The sequence below is a fragment of the Bos taurus genome, chromosome 1 (genome assembly GCF_002263795.3).
Source record: "Bos taurus isolate L1 Dominette 01449 registration number 42190680 breed Hereford chromosome 1, ARS-UCD2.0, whole genome shotgun sequence".
Classification (NCBI taxonomy): domain Eukaryota; kingdom Metazoa; phylum Chordata; class Mammalia; order Artiodactyla; family Bovidae; genus Bos; species Bos taurus.
In genome coordinates, this window is record NC_037328.1 from 149,473,950 (window position 1) to 149,497,605 (window position 23,656).

Sequence of the window (23,656 nt, forward strand, 5' to 3'; positions counted from 1 at the left end):
GACCCTGATGCTGGGAAAGATTGAGGGCAGGAGGAGAAGGGGACGAGAGAGGATGAGATGGTTGGATGGCATCACCGACTCAATGGACATGGGTTTGGGTGGACTCCAGGAGTTGGTGATAGACAGAGAGGCCTGGCGTGCTGTGGTTCATGGGGTTGCAAAGAGTTGGACACAACTGAGTGACTGAACTGAACTGAGAGATTTTCAGTCTTCCTAAAAAAAAAAAGAAAAAAAAATGCAGTTTTCATTCACTTTCTTTCGTGGTAAAAATATTCTGCACCTTGAAAGTGGGTCAGAGGACTTGGGTCTCTACACCAGCTGTGTGTCTACACAAGTGGCTCCTTTTGAGTCCAGACAGTTTACTGTCCCTTCTTATGAGCGGCCCAAAGCCTTCAGTGTATTTGCTGCTGAAACAGGCACACTGACAAGAAAGGACTAGAAAAGTTTTTTGTACAGAAAGATATTTACTGCAACAGATTACATCACACTACATGTGTTTCTTTTGGACCAATCTTTCAAGCCATTCATAAAACCCACATGCACACAAACCATGCGTTAAACTCTCACGAGTGTTTGGAGAATTTTTATTTTTAAAGCGCTGCATTTTTAAGTGGGGGAATCATCTCTACCAGGACCAAATTTTCAGCTAAAACTTAATAAATCAAAAAAATTTCCTAACTGCCAGCCCTCTTGCACACACGTGAGACAAAATGCTTTTGTCTCATCCGGCGAGGGACCGGCTGCAAGGCTGATATCACAAAAGTACCTTTCTTTCCACCGAATAAAGGAAAGGCTCTTTTTCTCTCGCTCTGAGTCATGACTCCAAACTGTGCCTGAGACAACAATGGGGACTGTGACAGACATCCTGAACCGGCAGAGGTGGACAGGAAGTCATAAATCCACCTCCCCCCACTCATTTACACGGGCTGTTCAGTAAAGAATACAGGCCTATGTCAGAGCGCTAGCCTTTGGATATGAAACAAAGAGATATTTATACGTTCGAAACAGACAAGTTGGTGCGGGTACCAGAGAGACGTGAGGGCATATCTATTACCAACAATAAAAGCGCCCCCGACAGCGTCAGCGTGGCCTGCATAGAGCCCCAGAGAAACAACGGGATTCCTGAAAAGAAGCTACAGTGTGGGTTCTCCAGGGTCTCCCCCAAGGATAACGGTCGTATTCACATACACACACTACGTTCTGCTGGGCAAGATGAGAAATCAGTACAGAACGCAGGAGGGGCTCAGCCACGCCTACAGCATTAACTTCTTGGGCCCATTTATTTACGAACTTTCAGTGACACAACGAGCAAGCTGTCGTGCAGAAGAGAAGTCAGGACACGCACCTGGATGTTGACGAACACGCCGTGGTACGTCTCGTACAGAACTTTGTTACTCTTCACGTGCAGCGGAAACTCGAAAGGAATTTCTGTTTTGCCGCCGGGAAATTTTCCTGGCTTCACCATTTCGATGGTACTGTTGATGACCTGGATGGGCTGCAAGGACACGCACAAGTCGATCCATCAGCCCGCGCTTCTTGTTATGTGACTGTGGCTAGTGAATCAACTCCTGGGAGACCCCACACCCTCACCCCCGCCCCACCCCCCCCCATCCTGCTGCTCTGGGAGCCTGGCGCTGTCCAAGTTGGGTTCATTTTTAGGGCTGGACGCTGCGGTGTTGGGTGCAAGTAGGAAATGCACTGATACATTTCTCTCTCTTATCCCCAAGTATCTCAGCTTGACCGTCCCCTAACAACCCTTCTGACGTGTACCCCCACCTTCAGCGTGAAGCAGACTTGCAAGGAACCTAGGGAGGAGCAGACCCCCTCCTCCCCACCCCAACCCCCTGGCCCCAGCTCCGGGCACCCGGGCAGTCTGGGCCCTGGGAGCAGACTGTTCGCACACGTGCCTCAACGGCAGGCACTACACCTTCCTGAGGGAAGGTACTCCAAGCCTTGGTTTACAACCACACTGAGAAAACCCACAACTCTGGAAGCGAGTCTCTCAAGTGCTGATGGAGGAAAAGAAAAGAAAGCTGTGGGGACACGTGGACAGGCCCTGAAATCTGCATGCTCTTTGTGAACCCTTCTTTCCCCTTAACTCCTCCTCCTCGGAACTTAAAAGAGTTAAATCTGCCCTTCAGGAAAAGGAAACTACGTACAGCAGAAAGTTTACATCCTAGAACACAGACCCTCAAGCAACAGGAAAGAAGGGTTCCACCGGCATTCTTACCTGGATGCAGCTGGACTAAAATAACAATTATAATAACAGTTTTGCTTTAGGAAGGTCAGAGGTGAGAAGGCCCAGGCACAGTTTCCCAGAGCACACTGGGCTCTGTAAGGGCTGAAGGTATCCCCCTCAAGTCCCCCTAACCCTGTCTGATGAGAATAAACACAAGCAGACTTTCGGTAACAGCATATATCCAGAATCAAAATATCTGCATGTGTTTTTTTCAGTTTGATTACTGAGTCGTAAAAGCACGCCTGCCACCGTTCCCAGCAAAATAACAACAATGAAGCTGAGGCAGCACGTGCAAACCAACCCCAAACACTTAGAAAAGGAACTAAAAACGTGCAAGTCAGGCATTCTTACCTTAACGGAATTATAGAAGGCTTCGAACACCCCCACGCTCTTGGCACTGAGCTGCAGGTTCACGGTTCCTTCCACCGTCAGGGAGAGGCCCTGGTGCTGGACTGAGTCCTTCCCAGATATGACCACCACCCCGGACAGCATTTCCTGGGGAGGGGAGAGAGCCACCCGACACGTTAGCATGGCTCTTTCATCCGCCTGGTTCACTAGCAAAGTCGGCCTCTGGAACCATCAACGTGGTCCAAGATGAAGACGCTCAGTGGACACTTGTCACAGACAGATACCCAGATGGCACTGTGGGGAAGGCCCGGCCCTGGGGGTCCAAGGGGGGAAGAATCTTATCCCCCCACCACCTTCCGGACACAGCTTGATTCCCACTGGACAATCCCAACACAGGTCCGGTTTCAAAAGGGCAAAGAGCAGGGCCTGGGGGAATGGCAGATTCAGAGCCGCCAGGCACAGGAGCGTGTATGACGACCCCCTCAGAAGGATGACACAGGGAAGACCCTCTTCTTTACCTTCTTCCTCAGTGACGCTAAGATGAGGACACACTGGCAAAGGCACGAGCAGCTCAGCGGGCTGTCCCCTGCCCCGCGAGCCTAGGGGCCACCCTTCAGCACCCTCCGCCCCCCACCCCGCCCCACTATCCTGCTTCACAAGCTGGTGGACGGTCCAGAACAAGGATCCCGCACCAGACCATCATTCACTTCTCCGAAGACACTGAGGTCGGAGAACACAGACATTAACCTCACGCCTGCCTGTCACCTCAGACCTGACACTCTCCACCTGCGATGGGGGTTTGTGTGCAGCAGGGAGCTAAGGACTGTGGTGCTGGAGAAGACTCTTGAGAGTCTCTTGGACTGCAAGGAGATCCAACCAGTCCATCCAAAGGAAATCAGTCCTGAATATTCATTGGAAGGACTGATGCTGAAGCCGAAGCTCCAATACTTTGGCCGCCTGATAGGAAGAACTGACTTATTGGAAAAGACCCTGATGCTGGGAAAGATTGAAGGCGGGAGGAGAAGGGGACGACAGAGGATGAGATGGTTGGATGGATTCACGAACTCAGTGGACGTGAGTTTGGGTGGACTCCGGGAGTTGGTGATGGACAGGGAGGCCTGGCGTGCTGTAGTCCATGGGGTCGCCAAGAGTCGGACACGACTGAGCAACTGAACTGAACTGAACCGAAGAGAATCCACAGCAAATACAAAAGGACACCTTTCTGAAATGACCTTCAGATTCGGTGCGTGATTGCTGTCACGTGGTGATATGATGGCAGAAAAAGAAAAAAAATGCAAAAGTTAAAAATGGCCCCACAGATCAAAGTATTAAAAAAAAATATCTGTTCTACTGGCATTTAAATCTGTTTATCTTTCGTTTCCTGTAGTCACTGGGTAGAAAAACATTCACCGAGTTTTCATAATCTGTGAAATCAGGGGAGTGGGGGATATTCTATGTATCTTGAAGTGAAGTGAAGTCAAAGTTGCTCAGTCATGTCTAACTCTTTGCAACCTCATGGGCTATACAGTCCATAGAATTCTCCAGGCCAGAATACTTGAGTGGGTAGCTGTTCCCTTCTCCAGGGGATCTTCCCAACCCAGAGATTGAACCTAGGTCTCCCACATTGCAGGCGGATTCTTTACCAGATGAGCCACTAAGGGAAGCCCTCTATGTCTCTTAAATATTCTAAGTATTTTGGTTTTGTTTACTGCTCCCCACCCCAAAGCCCTGAAGTCTAAATTAAAACAGTATCAGCTCCATTTTAAGCAGAATTCAAGAGGTAGAACGCATTTTGTTCTTTACGTTAAGAAGCTCATAAGCAAATTTGCATGAAAATTCTTCTGAAATACTAATTTAACTTTTAAATTTTTAATTAAAATTAGTTCTATTAACTTCTGTACAATAGAATGAAATAAAAACCTAAGTTTTCATCAGTTAAATCCACTAGTATATTTTAAAAAATATATAGTGTCCCAGAATTGAAATCGGACAAAATAATTTCACACACTTTATCAATTAAACAACACATTGGCACTTGGTTCCGCTTCTATTTAATTGAAACATTTTCAGCTAATCTCATGGGAACAGAATCTGAGCTGACTACTGAATGCCACAGTATAAGCACAATATCAATAGAACTGTTTCCTTCCTTAATCCCTATGGCAGAAGAAGGAAAAAGCGGTGAAGTACCTGGGAAATTATCAGAGTAAAAATTTTATCACTCTCTTGTCATTCTTTAATTTGAACTAAGAAATGACAATAGAGAGAATATTAAGAAATTAAGTAGAGAGAAATTAAGAAAATGTGTGTATGTTAGTTGCTTAGTCGTGTCGGACTCTTTGCGACCTCATAGACTGTAGCCCCCCAGACCCCTCCGTCCAAGGGATTCTCCAGGCAAGAATACTGGAGAGGGTAGCCATGCCCTTCTCTAGGGCATCTTCCTGACCCAGGGATTGAACCTAGGTCTCATGCACTGCAGGTGGATTCTTTACTGTCTGAGTCACCAGGGAAGCCCATGGTACAGTCACAAAAACTGAACAAATTAGCCTGTAAATGAGGCAAATAGGTCTTATAGGTCTTTCTTCAGGGGAAAAAACAGCAAAGCAAATAACTAATCAAGAAATAACAAATAGCAAAGACACAGCAGTAATCAAATAATAATAAAAGAACACATTGTTCAACCGCACAGAAGTGAATGTGAAAAGTCAACAAAGTGATTCATTTTTCTAGGGAAATGTAATTTATCCAAACTAACTCCAAAGGAGATGGGAAAGCTAAACAAACAAGTTAGAAAAATTAGAAAAAGTTACACACGAGTCCCCCACACCCACAAAGCACCAGGCCTAGAGAGCTTCATAGATCATTCCCAAATGTTTAAGTGCAGAAAACACCAATATTAAACTACTCCAAAACACAGAAAAAGAATTTCTTTTTAAAAAAGTTAAGCAAATACAACGACACCAAAGTAAGACAAAATCTATACACACCTGACCTGCCTCCTGAGAAATCTGTACACAGGTTAAGAAGCAACAGTTTGAACTGGACATGGAACAACAGACTGGTTCCAAATTGGGAAAGGAGTACGTCAAAGCTGTATCTTGTCACCCTGCTTATTTAACTTATATGCAGAATACATCATGAGAAACGCTGGGCTGGATGAAGCACAAGCTGGAATCAAGATTGCCGGGAGAAATATCAATAACCTCAGATATGCAGATGACACCACCCTTATGGCAGAAAGTGAAGAGGAACTAAAAAGCCTCCTGATGAAAGTGAAAGAGGAGAGTGAGAAAGTTGACTTAAAACTCAACATTCAGAAAACTAAGATCATGGCTATCCGGTCCCATCACTTCATGGCAAATGGATCGGGAAACAATGGAAACAGTGACAGACTTTATTTTGGGGGCTCCAAAATCACTGCAGATGGTGACTGCAGCCATGAAATTAAAAGACGCTTGCTCCTTGGAAGGAAAGTTATGACCAACCTACACAGTATATTAAAAAGCAGAGACATTACTTTTCCAACAAAGGTCTGTCTTAGTCAAAGCTATGGTTTTTCCAGTAGTCATGTATGGATGTGAGAGCTGGACTATAAAGAAAGCTGAGTGATGAAGACGTGATGCTTTTGAATTGTGGTGTTGGAGAAGACTCTTGAGAGTCCCTTGCACTGCAAGGAGATCCAACCAGTTCCAACTAGGAAATCAGTCCTGAATATTCATTGGAAGGACTGATGATGAAGCTGAAACTCCAATACTTTGGCCACCTGATGTGAAGAACTGATTCATTGGAAAAAACCCCGATGCTGAGTAAGATTGAAGGCAGGAGAAGAAGGGGACGACAGAGGATGAGATGGTTAGATGTTATCACCGACTCAATGGGCATGAGTTTGAGTAAACTCTGGAAGTTGGTGATGGACAGGGAGGCCTGGAGTGCTGCAGTCCACAGGGTCACGAAGAGACAGACACGACTGAGCAACTGAATTGAACTGATCAACATGAAGAGAATTTCAGGAAGGAAGATAGTGGGGTAGAAAATTAATATACAAAAGTCAAGAAGGTAACACGTCCACAACAACAATCAGTGAGAAAACATGTTGGAAAAAAATGTTTTTTCAAAAGCAAAAAAAAAAAAAAAAGGCTTTCCTGGTGGCTCAGTGGTAAAGAATCTGCCTGCCAATCAGTTCAGTTCAGTTCAGTCACTTAGTCGTGTCCGAATCTTGGCGACCCCATGAACTGCAGCACACCAGGCCTCCCTGTCCATCACCAACTCCCAGAGTTTACCCAAACCCATGTCCATTGAGTCGGTGATGCCATCCAACCATCTCATCCTCTGTCATCCCCTTCTCCTGCCCTCAATCTTTCCCAGCATCAGGGTCTTTTCCAATGAGTCGGTTGTTTGCATCAGGTGGCCAACGTATTGGAGTTTCAGCTTCAGCATCAGTCCTTCCAATGAACACCTAGGACTGATCTCCTTTAGGATGGACTGGTTGGATCTCCTTGCAGTGCAAGGGACTCTCAAGAGTCTTCTCCAACACCACAGTTCATGGGCTCAGCTCCTGGTCCGGGAAGATCCCACATGCTCAGAGCAGCCAAGCCTGTGTGCCACAACTATTAAACCTGTGCTCTAGGGCCTGGGAGTTGCAACTACTGAGTCCTTGAGCCACAGTGACTCAAGCCCGCTGCTCTAGAGCCTGTACTCTGCAACAGGGGACATCACCTCAATGACAAGCCCTCACACCGCAACTACAGAGTAGCCCTCTGCTCACTGCAACTAGAGAGAAGCCGGAAGGAACAAAGAGCCTTCAGTGTGGCCAAAATAAATACATAATAAAATCATCTTTTTAAAGGCAACAAAAGTTAAAATATATAAATCAATTTAACAGGAAATGAATAAAACCCTGATAAGAGGAAAACTTCAAATATAGTTGAAGAGCACAAAAGAAATACATGGAAAGTCATATCCTGTTTTTGAAGTTTTATCACTCTTAATGTGTCTACTTTCAATCTATAAAGGTAACATAATCCAAAGAAGACAACATCAGAATTTTTCTTTTCTTTTTTTAGAAGGGCATGGTATGGTATGGTAAGATAGATTAGAAAGCTGATTTTTAAATTCACCTGGAATAATAAATAGGTTCTAAAATGAGGAGGAAAGAGGGGGACTAGCCCGGTGAGATACTGTAACACCACAATAACTTACAAAGTGTGGGGCAGGGCGTATGTGGGCTGAAAGATCAATAGGACAAGAGGGAAACCCCAGAAATAGACCCAGATTATAGAGGAATTTAACAGATGATGAAGCACTTTAAATCCAGAAGGATTTATTCACTAAATAATACTGGAAAACTAGCCAGAGATCTGGGATAAAAAGCGGCCAGAAAACTGGCAAAAAAAAGAAAAAAATTAAGTGGGATTCTTACTGAAAACCTTTGTACACAAGAAGTTCTAAATACAAACACCTGAATAACCAAAACTTTAGAAGAAACCAGAAAATGATTTTTATCACCTCAAAGTGGGACACGCCTTTCTAAGAATGATTCAAAACTCTGAATAATAAATATGACTGCCAAACCAAAAATAGTTTATTACATAAAAGTGATTATGAGCAACAATGCTTATATAAATGATAAACTAGGGAAATAATGCAACATAATAGGCAAAAAGCTAATTTCTCTAATATTATAAGAAATAAAAAAACAAACCACCTTGGGCTTCCCTGGTAGCTCAGTGGCAAAGAAAGAAACCGCCAGCCAATGCCAGGAGACACGGGTTCGATTCCTGGTCTGGGAAGATCCCACACCCTGCAAAGGAACAAAGCCCAAGCGCCCCAACTATTGCGCATGCGCTCTGGAGCCCAAGGGCCGATACGACGGAGTTCACACGCTGCAACCACTGAACCAGGAGCGCCCTAGAGGCCACGCCCCACCGGAGAAGCCACTGCATTGAGAAGCCCACGCACCGCACCCAGAGGGCAGCCCATGCGGCAAGAAGACCCAGCACAGCCAAAACAAATACACAACATCATAGGCTGCTAAGTCACTTCAGTCGTGTTCGACTCGGTGCGACCCCATAGACGGCAGCCCACCAGGATCCCCCGTCCCTGGGATTCTCCAGGCAAGAACACTGGAGTGGGTTGCCATTTCCTTCTCCAATGCATGAAAGTGAAAAGTGAAAGTGAAGTCGCTCAGTCGTGTCCGACTCCTAGCGACCCCATGGACTGCAGCCTACCAGGCTCCTCCGTCCATGGGACTCTCCGGGAAAGAGTACTGGAGTGGGGTGCCATTGCTGCGTAACCTCCCAGAAAAGTATTCCATTCTAAATATTATGAATACAGTTCATAAGAAACGCTAATTGCTTGTAAGCCCATGAAAAAATGCTCAATTTCAAAAGTAACATTGTGAGAAAAGATCATCAAAGCTATCCTAAGCACCATTCCCCCCTATCAGATTAGCAAAGATAAAAAATGTGGCCATATTGCAGTGGGGAAGGGTACACCAGGGAGGGAGGAGCTGAGAATCCGCTAGACCAGCCACTAGGCAATACCGGAAACATTGTATCAACACCGGGCGCAGCAATTCCACTTTCAGGAGCTTTCTTCAGATATATTTGCACACTGAAATGACTGAATAGTACTTACTCACTGAAACACTGTAATAAAAAGAATGTAAACAACCTAAATTCTAACAACAGGAAAACAGTGGGTTGTGGGTTTTTTTTTTCCCTTTAATGATATCTCGGGAGATCATTCACATTAGTACTTGTATGTTCTTTTTTTTGAAGGTTACATATTGCACAACGGGTTCGATTTCTGGGTTGGGAAGATCTCCTGGAGAAGGAAATGGCAACCCACTCTAGTATTCTTGCCTGGAGAATCCCATGGACAGAGGAGCCTGGTGCGCTACAGTCTGTGGGGTCACAAGGAGTCAGACATGACTGAGCGACTAAACCACCACCACCACCACCACCACTTCCAGAAAGGCACTTTCTGCCTGCCAGACAACCTGTGTCTTTAAGAGAAAGGTCATGGGTCATGGTTTTTGGGCTTCCTTTTCTCCAAAACCACTGCAGATGGTGACCGCAGCCATGAAATGAAGACACTTGCTCCTTGGAAGAAAAGCTATGACCAACCTAGACAGTATATTAAAAAGCAGAGACATTACTTTGCTGACAAAGGTCCATCTAGTCAAAGCTATGGTTTTTCCAGTGGTGATGTATGGATGTGCCAACAAAGGTCTGTCTAGTCAAAGCTATGGTTTTTCCAGTAGTCATGTATGGATGTGAGAGTTGGACTGTGAAGAAAGCTGAGCACCGAAGAACTGATGCTTTTAAACTGTGGTGTTGGAGAAGACTCTTGAGAGTCCCTTGGACTGCAAGGAGATCCAACAAGTCCATCCTAAAGTAGATCAGTCCTGAATATTCATTGGAAGGACTGATGCTGAAGCGTCAATACTTTGGCCAGCTCCAATACTGAAGCTCCAATACTTTGGCCACCTGATGCAAAGAGCTGACTCACTGGAAAAGACCCTGATGCTGAGAAAGATTGAAGGCAGGAGGAGAAGGGGACGACAGAGGATGAGATGGTTGGATGGCATCACCAACTCGATGGACACAAGTTTGAGCAAGTTCTGGGAGTTGGTGATGGACAGGGAGGCCTGGTGTGCTTCAGTCCATGGGGTTGCAAAGAGTTGGACACGACTGAGCAACTGAATTGTGGCTAAGCTGGTAAAGAATCCACCTGTAATGTGGGAGACCTGGGTTCGATCCCTGGGTTGGGAAGATCCCCTGGAATAAGGAAATGCTACCTAATCCAGTATTCTGGCCTGGAGAATTCCATGAGTCCATGCGGTCACAAGGAGTCGGACATGACTGAGAAACTTTCACTTTCATATTGCACCACTGTGAAAAGGGGGTAGAAAAAGAACCTTTATATGTATTTACTTGTCTATGCCTAAAATACCTTGACAGAAATCACTAGACATCAAGAGGCTTTAGTTGCCCCATAGAAGAGGACCTTGATGGACAGAGGAGGGCACAGACATTCCTTTTGCAACTCACAGAAATGGGTTCAATCTCTGGTTGAGGAAGACCCCAGATATGCAGCAGAGAAACTAAGCCTGAGTGCCACAGCTACCTGAAGCCCGCAGCCTAGAGCCGGCGCTGGGCAACAAGAGAAGCCACCGCAATGAGAAACCTGTGCACCTCAATGAAGCGCAGTCCCCCTCGCTCCAACCAGAGAAAGCCCACGCACAGCAACACATGCCCAGCACAGCCAAAAACAAATAAGGCAAAGCCTGTTCTCAGTTCAGTTCAGTCACTCAGCGTGTCCAACTCTTTGCCACCCCATGAATCACAGCACACCAGGACTCCCTGTCCATCACCAACTCCCGGACTTTGCTCAAACTCATGTCCATTGAGTCGGTGATGCCATCCAACTATCTCATCCTCTGTCGTCCCCTTCTCCTCCCACCTTCAATCTTTCTCAGCATCAGGGTCTTTTCAAATGAGTCAGCTCTTCACATCAGGTGGCCAAAGTATTGGGTTTTCAGCTTCAGCATCAGTCCTTCCAGTGAACACCCAGGACTGATTTCCTTTAGGATGGACTGGTTGGATATCCTTGCAGTCCAAGGAACTCTCAAGAGTCTTCTCCAACACTACAGTTCAAAAGCATCAATTCTTTGGCGCTCAGCTTTCTTCACAGTCCAACTCTAACATTCATACATGACTACTAGAAAAACCATGGCCTCGACTAGATGGACCTTTGTTGACAAAGTAATGTCTCTGCTTTTTTCAAGGGTCTTATATTTGAGTACTGCATTCTGATGCTGTTGTAATAAGGGTGGGGAAAAAAGCAGGCTTTTTCTTAGTTCAGTAGGGTGTAAATACAGGTCTCAGTACTTAGGAAAACAGGATGACAAAAATCACAGCTATTGTCTGATGACGCCATCTCTGAAATTTCTAGTTGTGAAATTTTCTTGAGAATCTGGAAAAGAAACCTGAGTCCCTGAATAAAAGTTTAGAAGAAAGGGGCAAAATGAGATTGCCAATACCAGTTAAAAAAAGGAAAACTCAGTTAAGGGTAAGTAAATACGAGGTCCTAAGCACAGGAATATTAAAATCGAATCATGGCGTGCACTGTGGTTTCAGGGGTCACATACCACATACTCCCAAAATTACGAGTTAATAGGGATGACCGGCTTTCAGATGTCAATAACATTAAAAACTCAGAGAAACTTTACAGCGTTGACACCTCATTTGGAACTACTCGCCTAAGTGAATATAAAGACTCTAGACTATACAACCCAAGAGGTTCAGGAGAACTCTGACCACAGAGGCGTCTGAGATGGCCTGATTACAGGGCAAAGTAATGACTGTGGAATACAGGCAGCTGGCCAAAGGGGAACGCTCCGAGTAGCCAGCGCTCACTTACGGAATGAACAACAGCCACCAAACTGAACCCCAGTTGGAGGGAAACGCACGCATGAGTGAGGACTGTGCATCATCCAAACCCACTCGGCAGGCAGACTCCAGGACCAGCGCGGAGGGTGCGCCACGGCCCAAGGGCTGTTGAGGGCAGGATGGGTGCCCGGTGCCCAAGAGAGGACGGGCCGCCCCCACCCCACCAAGGGCGGGCCCTGCAGCTCCTGGGACCACCGTCCATCCTGTGGAGGAGGCTGAGAGCATGGAGCATCAGTCCCGGGAACTGCGCGGAGCAGTGAAGGGGGTGGAGAACACGCCTTCCCATCTGACAGTCCCTGTTACTTGTTCTCAGCAAGTTAAAACAATTCTTTTAATGTAAAAAACAAATTCTTTTGAAATATACGAAACAAAAAAAAGCACTTTTTTTTTTCAAGAAGGTTGTTCCCCTCCCCACCCCCGATTATTATCGAAGGAGGGAATTTCTGTCCATGCACCACTTACTTTTCCACTGATGGGATTCCTACTCCTTTCTGAAAGGGGATGTTTGCGTTTTAGAGTTAACAGTCTTAAACGATCTCTTCTTATGAAACAAAAGGCAGGCCAGGTTTTGGCAAATGTCGTGCCTGCTGTGGGACTGTTAGTCTCTCAGTGTCCGACTCTCTGTGACCCCATGAACGGTAGGTAGCCTACCAGGCTCCTTTGTCTATGGGATTCTCCAGGCGAGAATACTGGAGTGGCTGCCATTTCCTCCTCCAGGGGATCGAACTCGGGTCTTCCACATAGCAGGCAGATTCTTTACCATCTGAGCTACCTTCACGTGGCTACCTTCACCTTTACCATCTGTGTCCTTCACATGGCTGCGGTCTGACAGTGAAACCGTGGGCATGGGTGAGAACCACAGGGGGGACAGGGTAGTGAGGATGAACGGAGCCCAGGCATCATGAGAAAGCACGGACGCCAAGTTACCCAAAGAACCTGCCGGACAGCTGGGAGGACAGCTGGTGTAACCCTCCCAGTTCCTCAGGGGAGAGCCCTTTCTGAGCTCAGAAATCCCTTCTGAGCATCAGTCAGAAGAGATAAATCAGGTACAGGGTCCCATCAAGAGTTAAAGGCTACCGACAATCTCCTACTGCCCTTCCCTGGGTACGTTTAAACCCCCGGGAGAACAGTGAGGTGGACAGAGCCCACCAGCTTCTGCTGGCTCTCCTGGCCCAAGAACCTCAGGTAAGCAGGACTCAAGAGGGAAACTGGCAGGTGATTTACCCATGGATGGTCAGTCCAGTTAACCTCAGTAAACGCGGACTGTGGGCCGACAATCTGTACGGTGTAGGGAGCTACCTTGTTGTTGTTTTTTTTTTACTTTAATCCTCCAGTAAATAAAAGCAGAACATTTTAAGCCTGGCTGCACTGTACTGCATTAAAAAAGTTAACAGGGCCTGCAGGTTTTGGCACGACACAAACTAAAATGGGTTGATACGAAGAAACTTCAACCTGGTTGGCTTTGGCTGGCCCTTACATCCTACAACTAGCACTTTGCAAACTGTGAACCAGTGGGCCCCTGCTGTGTGCCGATGCTTCAGCAGCCACTCTGGGAACTGAGGAAACGAACTGAGGAAGCGTCAGGGAGGGCAGGGTGGCAGGGTCACTTCAAATGCAAAAGCTCTATTATCTGCTTATAAAAGGAACTATTTTAATGGATATTAGATTTGTTAACCCCACTCCAGAGTCCCTGCCTGGAGAATCTCCGGGAAGGAGGAGCCTGGTGGGCAGCAATCTATGGGGTCGCAGAGTCGGACACGACTGAAACAGCAGCAGATTTATTAAAACTGATACATTACAAAGCTAATTTGATAAGATTTCATTTAATAAAAGTCTCATTGCTTAGAACTGGAAGGAGGGGGGTGGACTCTTTATCCTAAACAATGCTCATTTTCTTGAGCTGTTTATGAGGAAACATTCACTGTAGTTTGTGGGATAAAGGGTAAGATATGATTTCCATCACTTTGAGAAAAGCACCGTTTCTCTGAGCCTGAATTTTCTCCAGCGTATGAATGAAAGGTAGACTGTCTGTTCCATATAGACAATAAAAAAAAAACAAAGACAGTATTTTTTAAAAATTTTTATTGAAATATAGTGATTTACAATGTTGTCTTAGTTTCAGGTATAAAGTGATTCAGCTACACATATATATTCTTTTCTTACATTCTCTTCCATTATAGGTTATTACAAGTTAACTGAGTAGTTACCTGTACTATACAATAGGTCTTTGGTAGTCATTAATATCTATTTTATATATATGTATATTTTCATCCCAAACTCCTAATTTATCCCTCTGCATAAAGCCATAGGTTTGCTTTCTGTCTGAGTCTGCTTTGTAAATAAGTTCATTTGTATCATTTTTCTAGATTCCACACAAAAGTGGTATCACATGATATATGTCTCTGTCTGACTTACTTCACTCAGATGATAGTCTTTAGGTCCATCCATGTTACTCTTATTTTGGGGGGCTCCAAAATCACTGCAGATGGTAACTGCAGCCATGAAATTAAAAGACACTTACTCCTTGGAAGGAAAGTTATGACCAACCTAGACAGCATATTAAAAAGCAGCGAGACATTACTTTGCCAACAAAGGTCCGTTTAGTCAAGGCTATGGTTTTTCCAGTAGTCATGTATGGATGTGAGAGTTGGACTGTGAAGAAAGCTGAGCACCGAAGAATTGATGCTTTGGAATTGTGGTGCTAGAGAAGACTCTTGAGAGTCCCTTGGACTGCAAGGAGATCAAACCAGTCAATCCTCAAGGAAATCAGTCCTGAATATTCTTTGGAAGGACTGATGTTGAAGCTGAAACTCCAATACTTTGGCCCCCTGATTCAAAGAACCAACTCACTGGAAAAGACCCTGATGCTGGGCAAGATTGAAGGCGGGAGCAGATAGGGACGACAGAGGATGAGACAGTTGGATGGCATCACCAACTCAATGGACATGAGCTTGAGTAAGCTCCAGGAGTTGGTGATGGACAGGGAGGCCTGGCATGCTGCCGTCCATGGGGTTGCAAAGAGTCAGAAACGACTGAGTGGCTGAACTGAACTGATGTTATACAAATGGCATTCTTTCACTCTTTCTTATGCCTGAGTAGTATTCCATCGGAGAAGGCAATGGCACCCCACTCATGTACTCTTGCCTGGAAAATCCCATGGACGGAGGAGCCTGGTGGGCTGCAGTCCAAGGGGTCACTAAGAGTCGGACACGACTGAGCGACTTCACTTTCACTTTTCACTTTCATGCATTGGAGAAGGCAATGGCAACCCACTCCAGTGTTCTTGCCTGGAGAATCCCAGGGACGGGGGAGCCTGGTGGGCTTCCATCTATGGGGTCACACAGAGTCGGACACGACTGAGGTGACTTAGCAGCAGCAGCAGCAGTATTCCATAGTTATATATCTACCACCGTTGATGGACATTTAGGTGGCTTCCATGTCTTATTGAGAATAGTGCTCAAGGAACATTGAGAGGGCATGCATCTTTTCAAATTATGGTTTTCTCTGGATATACGGTCAGGAGTGGGACTGCTCGATCACAGAACAGCTCTATCTTTAGTTTTCTGAGGACCCTCCATGCTGTTCTCCATCGTGGCTGAGCCAGTTTACAATCCCACCCATGCTGTAGGAGAGTTCCCGTCTCTCCTCACCCTCTCCAGGTGTGCTACTTGTAGACTTTTTGAGGATGGCCATTCCGACTGGTGTGAGATAGAATCTCATTGTAGTTTTGATTCAAATTTTTCTAATAATTAGCAATGCTGACCATCTTTTCACGTGCCTTTTGAGGAGAAATGTCTATTTAGATCTTCTGCCCATTTTCTGGTTGGGTTGTTTTTTGATACTGAGCTCTATGAGACGTTTGTATATTTTGGAGATGAATCTGTTATTCACATCATTTGCAAATATTTTCTCCCATTCTGTAGGTTTTTTTTTTTTTTGTAAATGGTTTTCTTTGCTGTGCAAAAGCTTATAAGTTTAATTAGGTCCCATTTGTTTATTCTTGTTTTTATTTCCATTATTCTAGGAGATAGATCCAAAAAGATATTGTAGAGATTTACGTCAAGGAGTGTTCTGCCTATGTTTTCCTCTAGGAGTTTTATAGTATCCATCTAACATTGAGGTTTTAATCCATTTCGAGTTTATTTTTGGGTATCGTATTAGAGAATGTTCTAATTTCATTCTTTTACATGTAGCAGTCCAGTTTTCCCAGCACCACTTATCAAAGAGACTGTGTTTTCTCCACTGAATATTCTTGCCTCCTTTGTCATAGATTAATTGACCATATGTGTGTGGGTTTATTTCTGGGCGTTCTAGCCTGTCCATTGGTTTGTATTTCTGTTTTTGGGCCGGTACCACACTGTTTTGGAGCTCTGTAGTATAATCTGAAGTTAGGGAACTTGATCAGTAATCCTCGGGCCAGGACAGAATTTGCTGCAAATAACACCAAACGGGCCACTAATGAGCACTCTCGCTGCGTCCCAGGGTTCAAACAGCCTTGGTAACTCTGAAATACTTCTCATGCATTACATAAGGGCTGGGATACAATTGAGAAGATAAGCCTTTTCGGGAGTATTAGATAATTAGTGAGAAAAAAGACTCACTTGAGGTTTGGATAACTGCGTTCCTTAAAGGGTTCACACCTCCCTCAAAATTATCCCGACATTCCTCCTAGGTCAAAGTCCTACCCCAAGGATCTGCACCAGCAGTCACTAAAACTGACCATTAATGTATCAAGAATCCAGCAGAATACTGAGGCTTTTCCCACAACATCCTAGCTTTGCAATTTTTCTTCAAAATAATGAACTGGCATAATAAGGATTTTTCCTCTTTAATCTTTTTTTTTTTAAACAAGAAATTATATGAAAGCCAGTAAGACAAAATGCAAACCTAGATGTTCTTGTAGTAACAGTAATCAGCCCACTGTGCACAAATTCCTCATCACCGCAACCTGGCTATGCTGGGCAGTAAATCTCCCATTGATGTTTTTCACAATCTGTAATATTGAACAGTGTCATTTTCATGAGTATGTGGGCCAGGATTTCAGAATGTAAAACATTTCGAATTTATAAAAACAAACGAACCATATTTACATTACAAAAATATTTACGACAGGGTTCTTTGAAGCAATAAGCTCCTCTAGTACACTGAAAATACAGTGTAATGTACAATGCATTTGAGTCAAACTTTTGGTTCAAGAACACACCTACTGCACTGAGCAAAGAAGTACATGGGGATGCCAAAGTCACACCCAGTTTGCAGTGGGGACACATCCAGCAATCACTACCGCATCTGACAAGCACAGACCATGCCATTTGTGAGGTGCACGAACAGTGTGACTTACATCAGTGACTCTGAAGTCATGGAAAAGCCTGGTGCTACCACCACCGACCATCTGACCCCTCCCTCACAGCTCAGCTGGCAAAGAATCTGTCTGCAATGCAGGAGGCCTGGGTTCAATTCCTGGGTTGGGAAGATCCCCTGGAGAAGGGAAAGGCTACCCACTCCAGTATCCTGGTCTGGAGAATTCCATGGACCGTATAGTCTATGGGGTCACAAAGAGCTGGACATGACTACGCAACTTTCACTTCACTTGGGTCTGAACCTGTAGTAAATATCTTCAAACATTATCTCTTTTAATTCTCACGACAAAGTCTCTGAGCAGGCTCAGACTCATCCTCCAGATGAGAATTAAGATCTGGAGAAGGTGCACTTAGGGGAAAAAAGGCCTGCTTTTTTTAAAAGGGCCACAATTTAGTAAGCCAAAGAGCCGGATTTATGAAGTTAAAATATGAAAACAAACAAACAATAAACATGAGAAGAGGGGAATAAACCCAAGGAAAAGAAAACAAATTTTATTCCGGAAAGACAAAGGAGCAAAGTCTCTTTAAAAAGTCACCGACAAATGAGATGAGGATGAGCAGCTGTAGGTGGGGAAATAAGAATAAGAGAAGCCAGTCTGTGGGCTTGGATGGCTTTGCCAGTGCCCCCAGGCCCTGCTCTCTTTGCTTCTGTTGTCTTTCTTCTGCTGGAAACAAATAGGGTGGGGGGTGGGGCGGAAGGAGACACCGGCCCAGCACTTAGCTTTCAACACTAGGTTGGAGCCTCACCATCTCAGTGAAGCTCCAGAAGGGCCCTGCCCCCCGCCCCCAACCCCCCACAAACAACTACACCTCCCTCTGCACTCCCTTACCACAGAGACACACCCCCGGAGCACAGGTGACGGTGTGTTTACATCTATCAGGAGATCCACAGACACGGATTGAATAAATCTGCTTTAACAGTCTAAAAAGAATGAACTGATGACGATGTGATGATATGGAAAGGCGTGCACAGCCAGGCTACACGGTTCAGCAAAAAGATTAAGTTTTGCATCTGCATGCGTGTCTGCGTACACGTGCCACTACTGCTCACGGGAAATGTCTGGCACAAGCACACACACAGTCAACGGATCCCTCCAAGGACAGAAAAAGGGCCAGAAAGAGGAGGAACCCGACTTTTCACTTCCCAGCCTTCTGTAAAATCCTGTGTTTATATACATATATTTTTTAAATGATTCAATTGTGATTTGTGGGGGGAGAAAAAACCGAACACCACCACCTTGAATGAGCATCCTTTTCGAGGAAAACCACCTAAATGACAATTTTAAAACCCCAGTATAACTTAGGCTCTCGGTGTCCACAGAACCAAAACCATTCTCACATGCTTCCATAGTAACTAAGAGCCTGAAAAGCACAGAAACGGACTCAGGTGCCCACGTTTCAAGGAATTTCCGTTTCACAGCATCTCTTGATTTTTGATGTCTGGTATTAGTAATGCATACACCATCTATAGGAAGGACTGATGATGAAGATGAAACTCTAGTACTTTGGCCACCTGATACGAAGAACTGACTCCTTGGAAAAGACCCGGATGCCAAGACTGAAGGCGGGAGGAGAAGGGGACGACAGAGGAGGAGATGGTTGGATGGCATCACCGACGCCATGGACATGAGTTTGAGTAAAATCCAGGAGTTGGTGATGGACAGGGAGGCCTGGCGTGCTGCGATTCATGGGGTCACAAAGAGTCGGACAGAACTGAGCAACTGAACTGAACTTTTGCTACTTCTACCATACTTTAAAACACAGAAAACATCCCAGCTGCTGTAACATCTCGGAATAAAATGTGTTACCTTTTGAATGAAAATAATAAGTACTAAAACCAAATGTACATATTGCCTGTCCCTGCCTCCCCCCCCTTTTTAAAATTCATTTATTTTTTTACCTTTTGGCTGCTGTGTATAGCATGCGGGATCTTAGTTCCCTGACCAGGGATTGAACCTTTGACCCCAGCAGTGGAAGCACAGAATCTTAACAGTTGGACCACCAGGGAAGTCTTCCAATTCTTGCTTTTGGTATTTTCCAAGCTACAGAAAAGTTAAGAGAAAACGAAGTACCGAGAAAACTGAAACCCTCACACACTAATGCTAAGAACGTAAAACTGTGCAGGTGCTTCAGAGAACTGTTTGGAAGGCCCTTAAATACCTAATATAAAGTTAGCATTGTTGCGTTACTAAGTCACGCCCAAACCTTTGCGACCCCATGAACTGCAGCCCGCCAGGCTCCTCTGTCCATGAGGTTTTCCAGGCAAGAAGACTGGAGCGGGTTGTCATTTCCTTCCCCAGGGATCTTCCTGACCCAGACAGTGAACCCGCATCTCTTGCACTGATGGGTGGGTTCTTTACCACTGAGCCAAAGTTAGCATATTACCCAGCAAATCCACTCCGAGGTATATATCCAAGAGAAATGGAATACACGTTCACACAAAAACCTGTATTAGATTAATGCTGCTCAAAGTAGCATTATTCATAATAGTCAAAAAGTGAGAACAACCCAAATGTCCATCAACAGATGAATGGATAAATAAAATGTGACGTATCCACACAACAGAATACTACTGAGCCATGAAAACAAATGAGGAACTGATATCGGCTACAACAGCATAATGTGCTCAAAGTTCATGCATAAGTGAAAGAAGTCAGTCACAAAAGACCACAGACTATACAATCCTATATACATGACCATGTCCTAATTAGGCAAATCCATTGAGACAGAAAACAGGTCTGTGATTGCCTGGGTCTAAGAGAGAGAGGGAATGAGGAATGATGGATTCTGGGTGTGGTGTTTCTTCTGGGGAGGGGTGATAAAAATGTTCTAAGATTAGACAGGTGTGATGGTTGCACAACTTGAGTATATTAAAACCACTCAATTATACACTTTAAAGAGTGAATTTTATGGTATTAGATCTCAATAAAGCCTTTTTTTTTTTTAAGACATCAAATTAGACCCATAAGGCTTTCAAGCAGAGTCAGCAACTGTTAGTATGTTGGCTTTCTTTCTCTGTTGCTTTCTTTCTCCCCACATGCATGTGCCCGCGCGCACACACACACACAATTTATGACCAGGCCATTTAAAATTTAGTTATTATTACACTTCACTCCTAAATACTTCAGCAGGTAGAGCAGTTGCCCACATAACCGAAATATGAACATTAGACTGGGGGAATTTAAAGCTCTTATTTAACATATACCCCATATTCAAATTTATCAAAAATTAGGTATCACATTTGGTTGTTATATCCCTGTCATCTCTTGAATCTTAAAAAAAATGTCCTGTCCTTTTAATGACACTGACACATTTGAAGAATCCAGGCCAATAAATGGACAGAATGTTTCTCAATTGTGAACATGCCTATTTCCCTGTGAACTAAGTGCAGTTAGGCATTTTCGGCAGAACACCACACAGCTGGGTCGTGTCTTCAGTCCTCCCTACCAGAATCCTCTATTATTGTGCCAGAACGCGTCAACTGTGGCGGTAAGGTGGTTCACCGCAGGTCTTGGTTAGGACAGGGACTATCAGATTCCTGCACTATAAACGTAGCTTCTTCCCTCTGTAATTAATAATCTGGAGATGACTAAATTATCTTGCATCTGTGTAAACATGAAGTTTCCTCAATGGTCTTGCCCCCAAAGGCTTTAAGCATCCCTTTTGAGCCCTCGCTGCATTCACGTGACCAACCATTCCTCTCAATTTTATTACACATACTCAAGAGAGTTGGCTGCGATTTCAACCCGGCTGCACAGCGGCCAGAATCACAGGGGGCTCTAGGTATGAAACCCCGGTCAGCGTATATTCCAGAGCGATGGATTCTGATTTAGTTACAGTAAGGGTTGAGACTGCCCGAGTTAGAGGGAGAAAAACCTTGCATTCTCCTTTGGCAAATAAGGAAACTGGCGCCCGAGGAGATTAAGAGGCTATGGCACAAAACTTGTTCATGGCACCGTTAAGATTTTTTTTTAATTTGCATTTTAAAATGCAATTCCTTCCGTCCCCAAAACCAGAAAAACGAGTAACTTTTGTTCGGCCTACAGAGTGTATTTCTGCTTCCAAGGTTACAGCTGCCTTTCTGGCCCTAGACCTTTGCATTCCTCTTACAAGCGAGAAAAGGATAGTCTGATGGTTGAGCTCCTCGGACCGCAGTGCGAATTCACAGCTCAAGACCCCGGCCGGGCTGGATGTCCAAGGGGCCAGACGGTTGCGCGCTGCAGCCCAGGGGCCCTGCACGCCCCCCCACCGCGGCGGCAACCCCAGCGGACGCCGCTGCAGAGCAGCCAGCCGCGCAAGCGAGATGCACCTGGAGGGGGCCGCACCTGGCGGAGGATGCACCTGTCTGCTCCCACCTGACCCGGACGCACCCGCCCAGGGAAACTCCGAAGTGTGCCAGACCCGGGGAGACCACAGAACCTGAAGGCCCACCCCACCCCCCCACTTACCCCAGCGTGATAAACCTTGTTCGCTCTTTTAATCTTAATGTCCAGGGTGGTCCCCATCGTGAATACTCCGCTTCGCGCACCACTTCCTGCCGCGCGTGATCGAAAGGCGGGGAGGGCTCGCCCCGCCTCTCCGCCCGGGGCCCCGCCCCTTCTCCCCGCCCGCAGCTGCGTCACGTGACCCTGCCCCCGCGGCCAGTGCGACTCTCCCCCTCCCCCCACCCTTCTTCTTTCCGGCGCAGGGGCGGGCCTTAGCGTGGGTCGAGGACTGTCACTCTTGGCCCGGCCTCCCCCGGGCGTGAGGGGCGGGAACGAGGAAACCCCACCCCTTCCGTAAAGACCAGTCTTGACGCCGGAAATGCCTCTTCTCGCCCGTTGACCAGGCGGAGGGAGTAAACTCGGCTCTCCCGGCGTGCCCCGCGGGGGGGCGGGGCCGGGACGCGCCGAGGGCGCAGCCTGTGCCCGCAGGCTGAGGCTCCCATCAGGCTGTGCGGCGCGAAGCGGCGCTACGGTATTGCGTTGCCTTCAAGGAGGTGATAATGGAGACTGCCTTCTCTTCTAATCCCTTCCTCTAGTTGCCTCTAGTCCTCCCACCCTCCCGCTTTCTTCCAGCGGCGCTGAGGACATAGGCTTTGTGTCCGTCCTCGGCGAGGCGGTCTTCCTTGCCCTTTCCACAGCCCCGCGCTCCCGACCTGCAAAGCGCTGATGGGCGGGCTTCCCCGACACCCCCCGCCGGCGGGCACCAAGGTCTTGAGGGAGCGCGGGCGGCCTGGCCCCGCCCCGCCGGGCCGCGGGGGCTTGTGGGTACTCTCACCGACGCGCGCCCTGGGACGAGGCGTTGAATATTCATATTCATGCGCAGAGTGTGAAGAGGCGCGGATCGTAGGCCTCGCGTCTCGGCGGTGCGTGGAAATGTATAACCTCGAAACTGAGAGGGTCCTACCTAGTCTTTTTATTCTCAGCAAGAGCCCACTCACCTGGACACAAGAAACGTATGGCTTTCCGGAAGGACTGCTTCCAGGCGGAGCAGCCGACTACTTTTATTGAAATAAAATTCCTTGTCAAGGTTTTAAACAGGGGACTTTCCAATAAGAGAGGCATATTTTTAATTGTTATGGTCCCTGACTTAATACAGCGAGGAAGTGCTTTTTGATTTTTAAGACTCTGAGATTCCGATTTTCTTTTTTTCTTAAAGTGCGTTACTTTTAGGATTATGTGAGTTTTTCTTTAAAACGGTTTCCTGACTCACTCTCACGAGTACTTCTCATGAGAATGTAAGGTGTTTTCTAGGACAACCTTGATGGTGCTATAGCTACAGTTGCTTTTGAAGGTTGATAACAGGTATTTCCCAATGTTCAGATCTCAGTTTTCAGCTCCTCTCTGCCCCCAACGGCTTCCGTTGCGGTCTAGGGTAACTTCCCTTGCAGCTCAAACTCAGCAATTCTAAAAACAATTGATTAGGGACTTACTAATCACTGTCTAGTCTATTTGCAATTCAAGAAGTGGGTCCTTCTCTGCTAGTCTCACCATCATTTCCAAATGGTAAAACGTTAATCCCAGTAGACAGTACAGGAAATCAAAGGGATACACATTCTAGACTTGTTTGCTTCAGCAAACCTGCTTTATCGCAACTCAACATTTCTGGTTCATAGAGGACAAGTGTACTGTATTTCACTCATCTGTGTCGGTTGAACACGATCTTCACCGAATACTGCTGCTGCTGCTGCTGCCAAGTCGCTTCAGTCGTGTCCGACTCTGTGAGACCCCATAGACGGCAGCCCACCAGGCTCCCCCATCCCTGGGATTCTC

General features: G+C 46.0%; 1 protein-coding gene across 1 annotated transcript in view; it reads right to left on the reverse strand.

Moving 5' to 3' along the window:
* The window catches only part of VPS26C (VPS26 endosomal protein sorting factor C), a 34,187-nt gene extending 12,244 nt beyond the window's left edge, over positions 1-21,943 (reverse strand). Inside the window, exons 1-3 of the mRNA NM_001040510.2 lie at positions 21,851-21,943; positions 2,591-2,734; positions 1,346-1,495 (exon numbers count right to left, since the gene is read on the reverse strand). Of these exons, the coding sequence (NP_001035600.2) occupies positions 1,346-1,495; positions 2,591-2,734; positions 21,851-21,907 (351 nt within the window). The 5' untranslated portion in view covers positions 21,908-21,943. The remainder of the gene's footprint in view (positions 1-1,345; positions 1,496-2,590; positions 2,735-21,850) is intronic.
* Between the last annotated feature and the right edge of the window lie 1,713 nt (positions 21,944-23,656).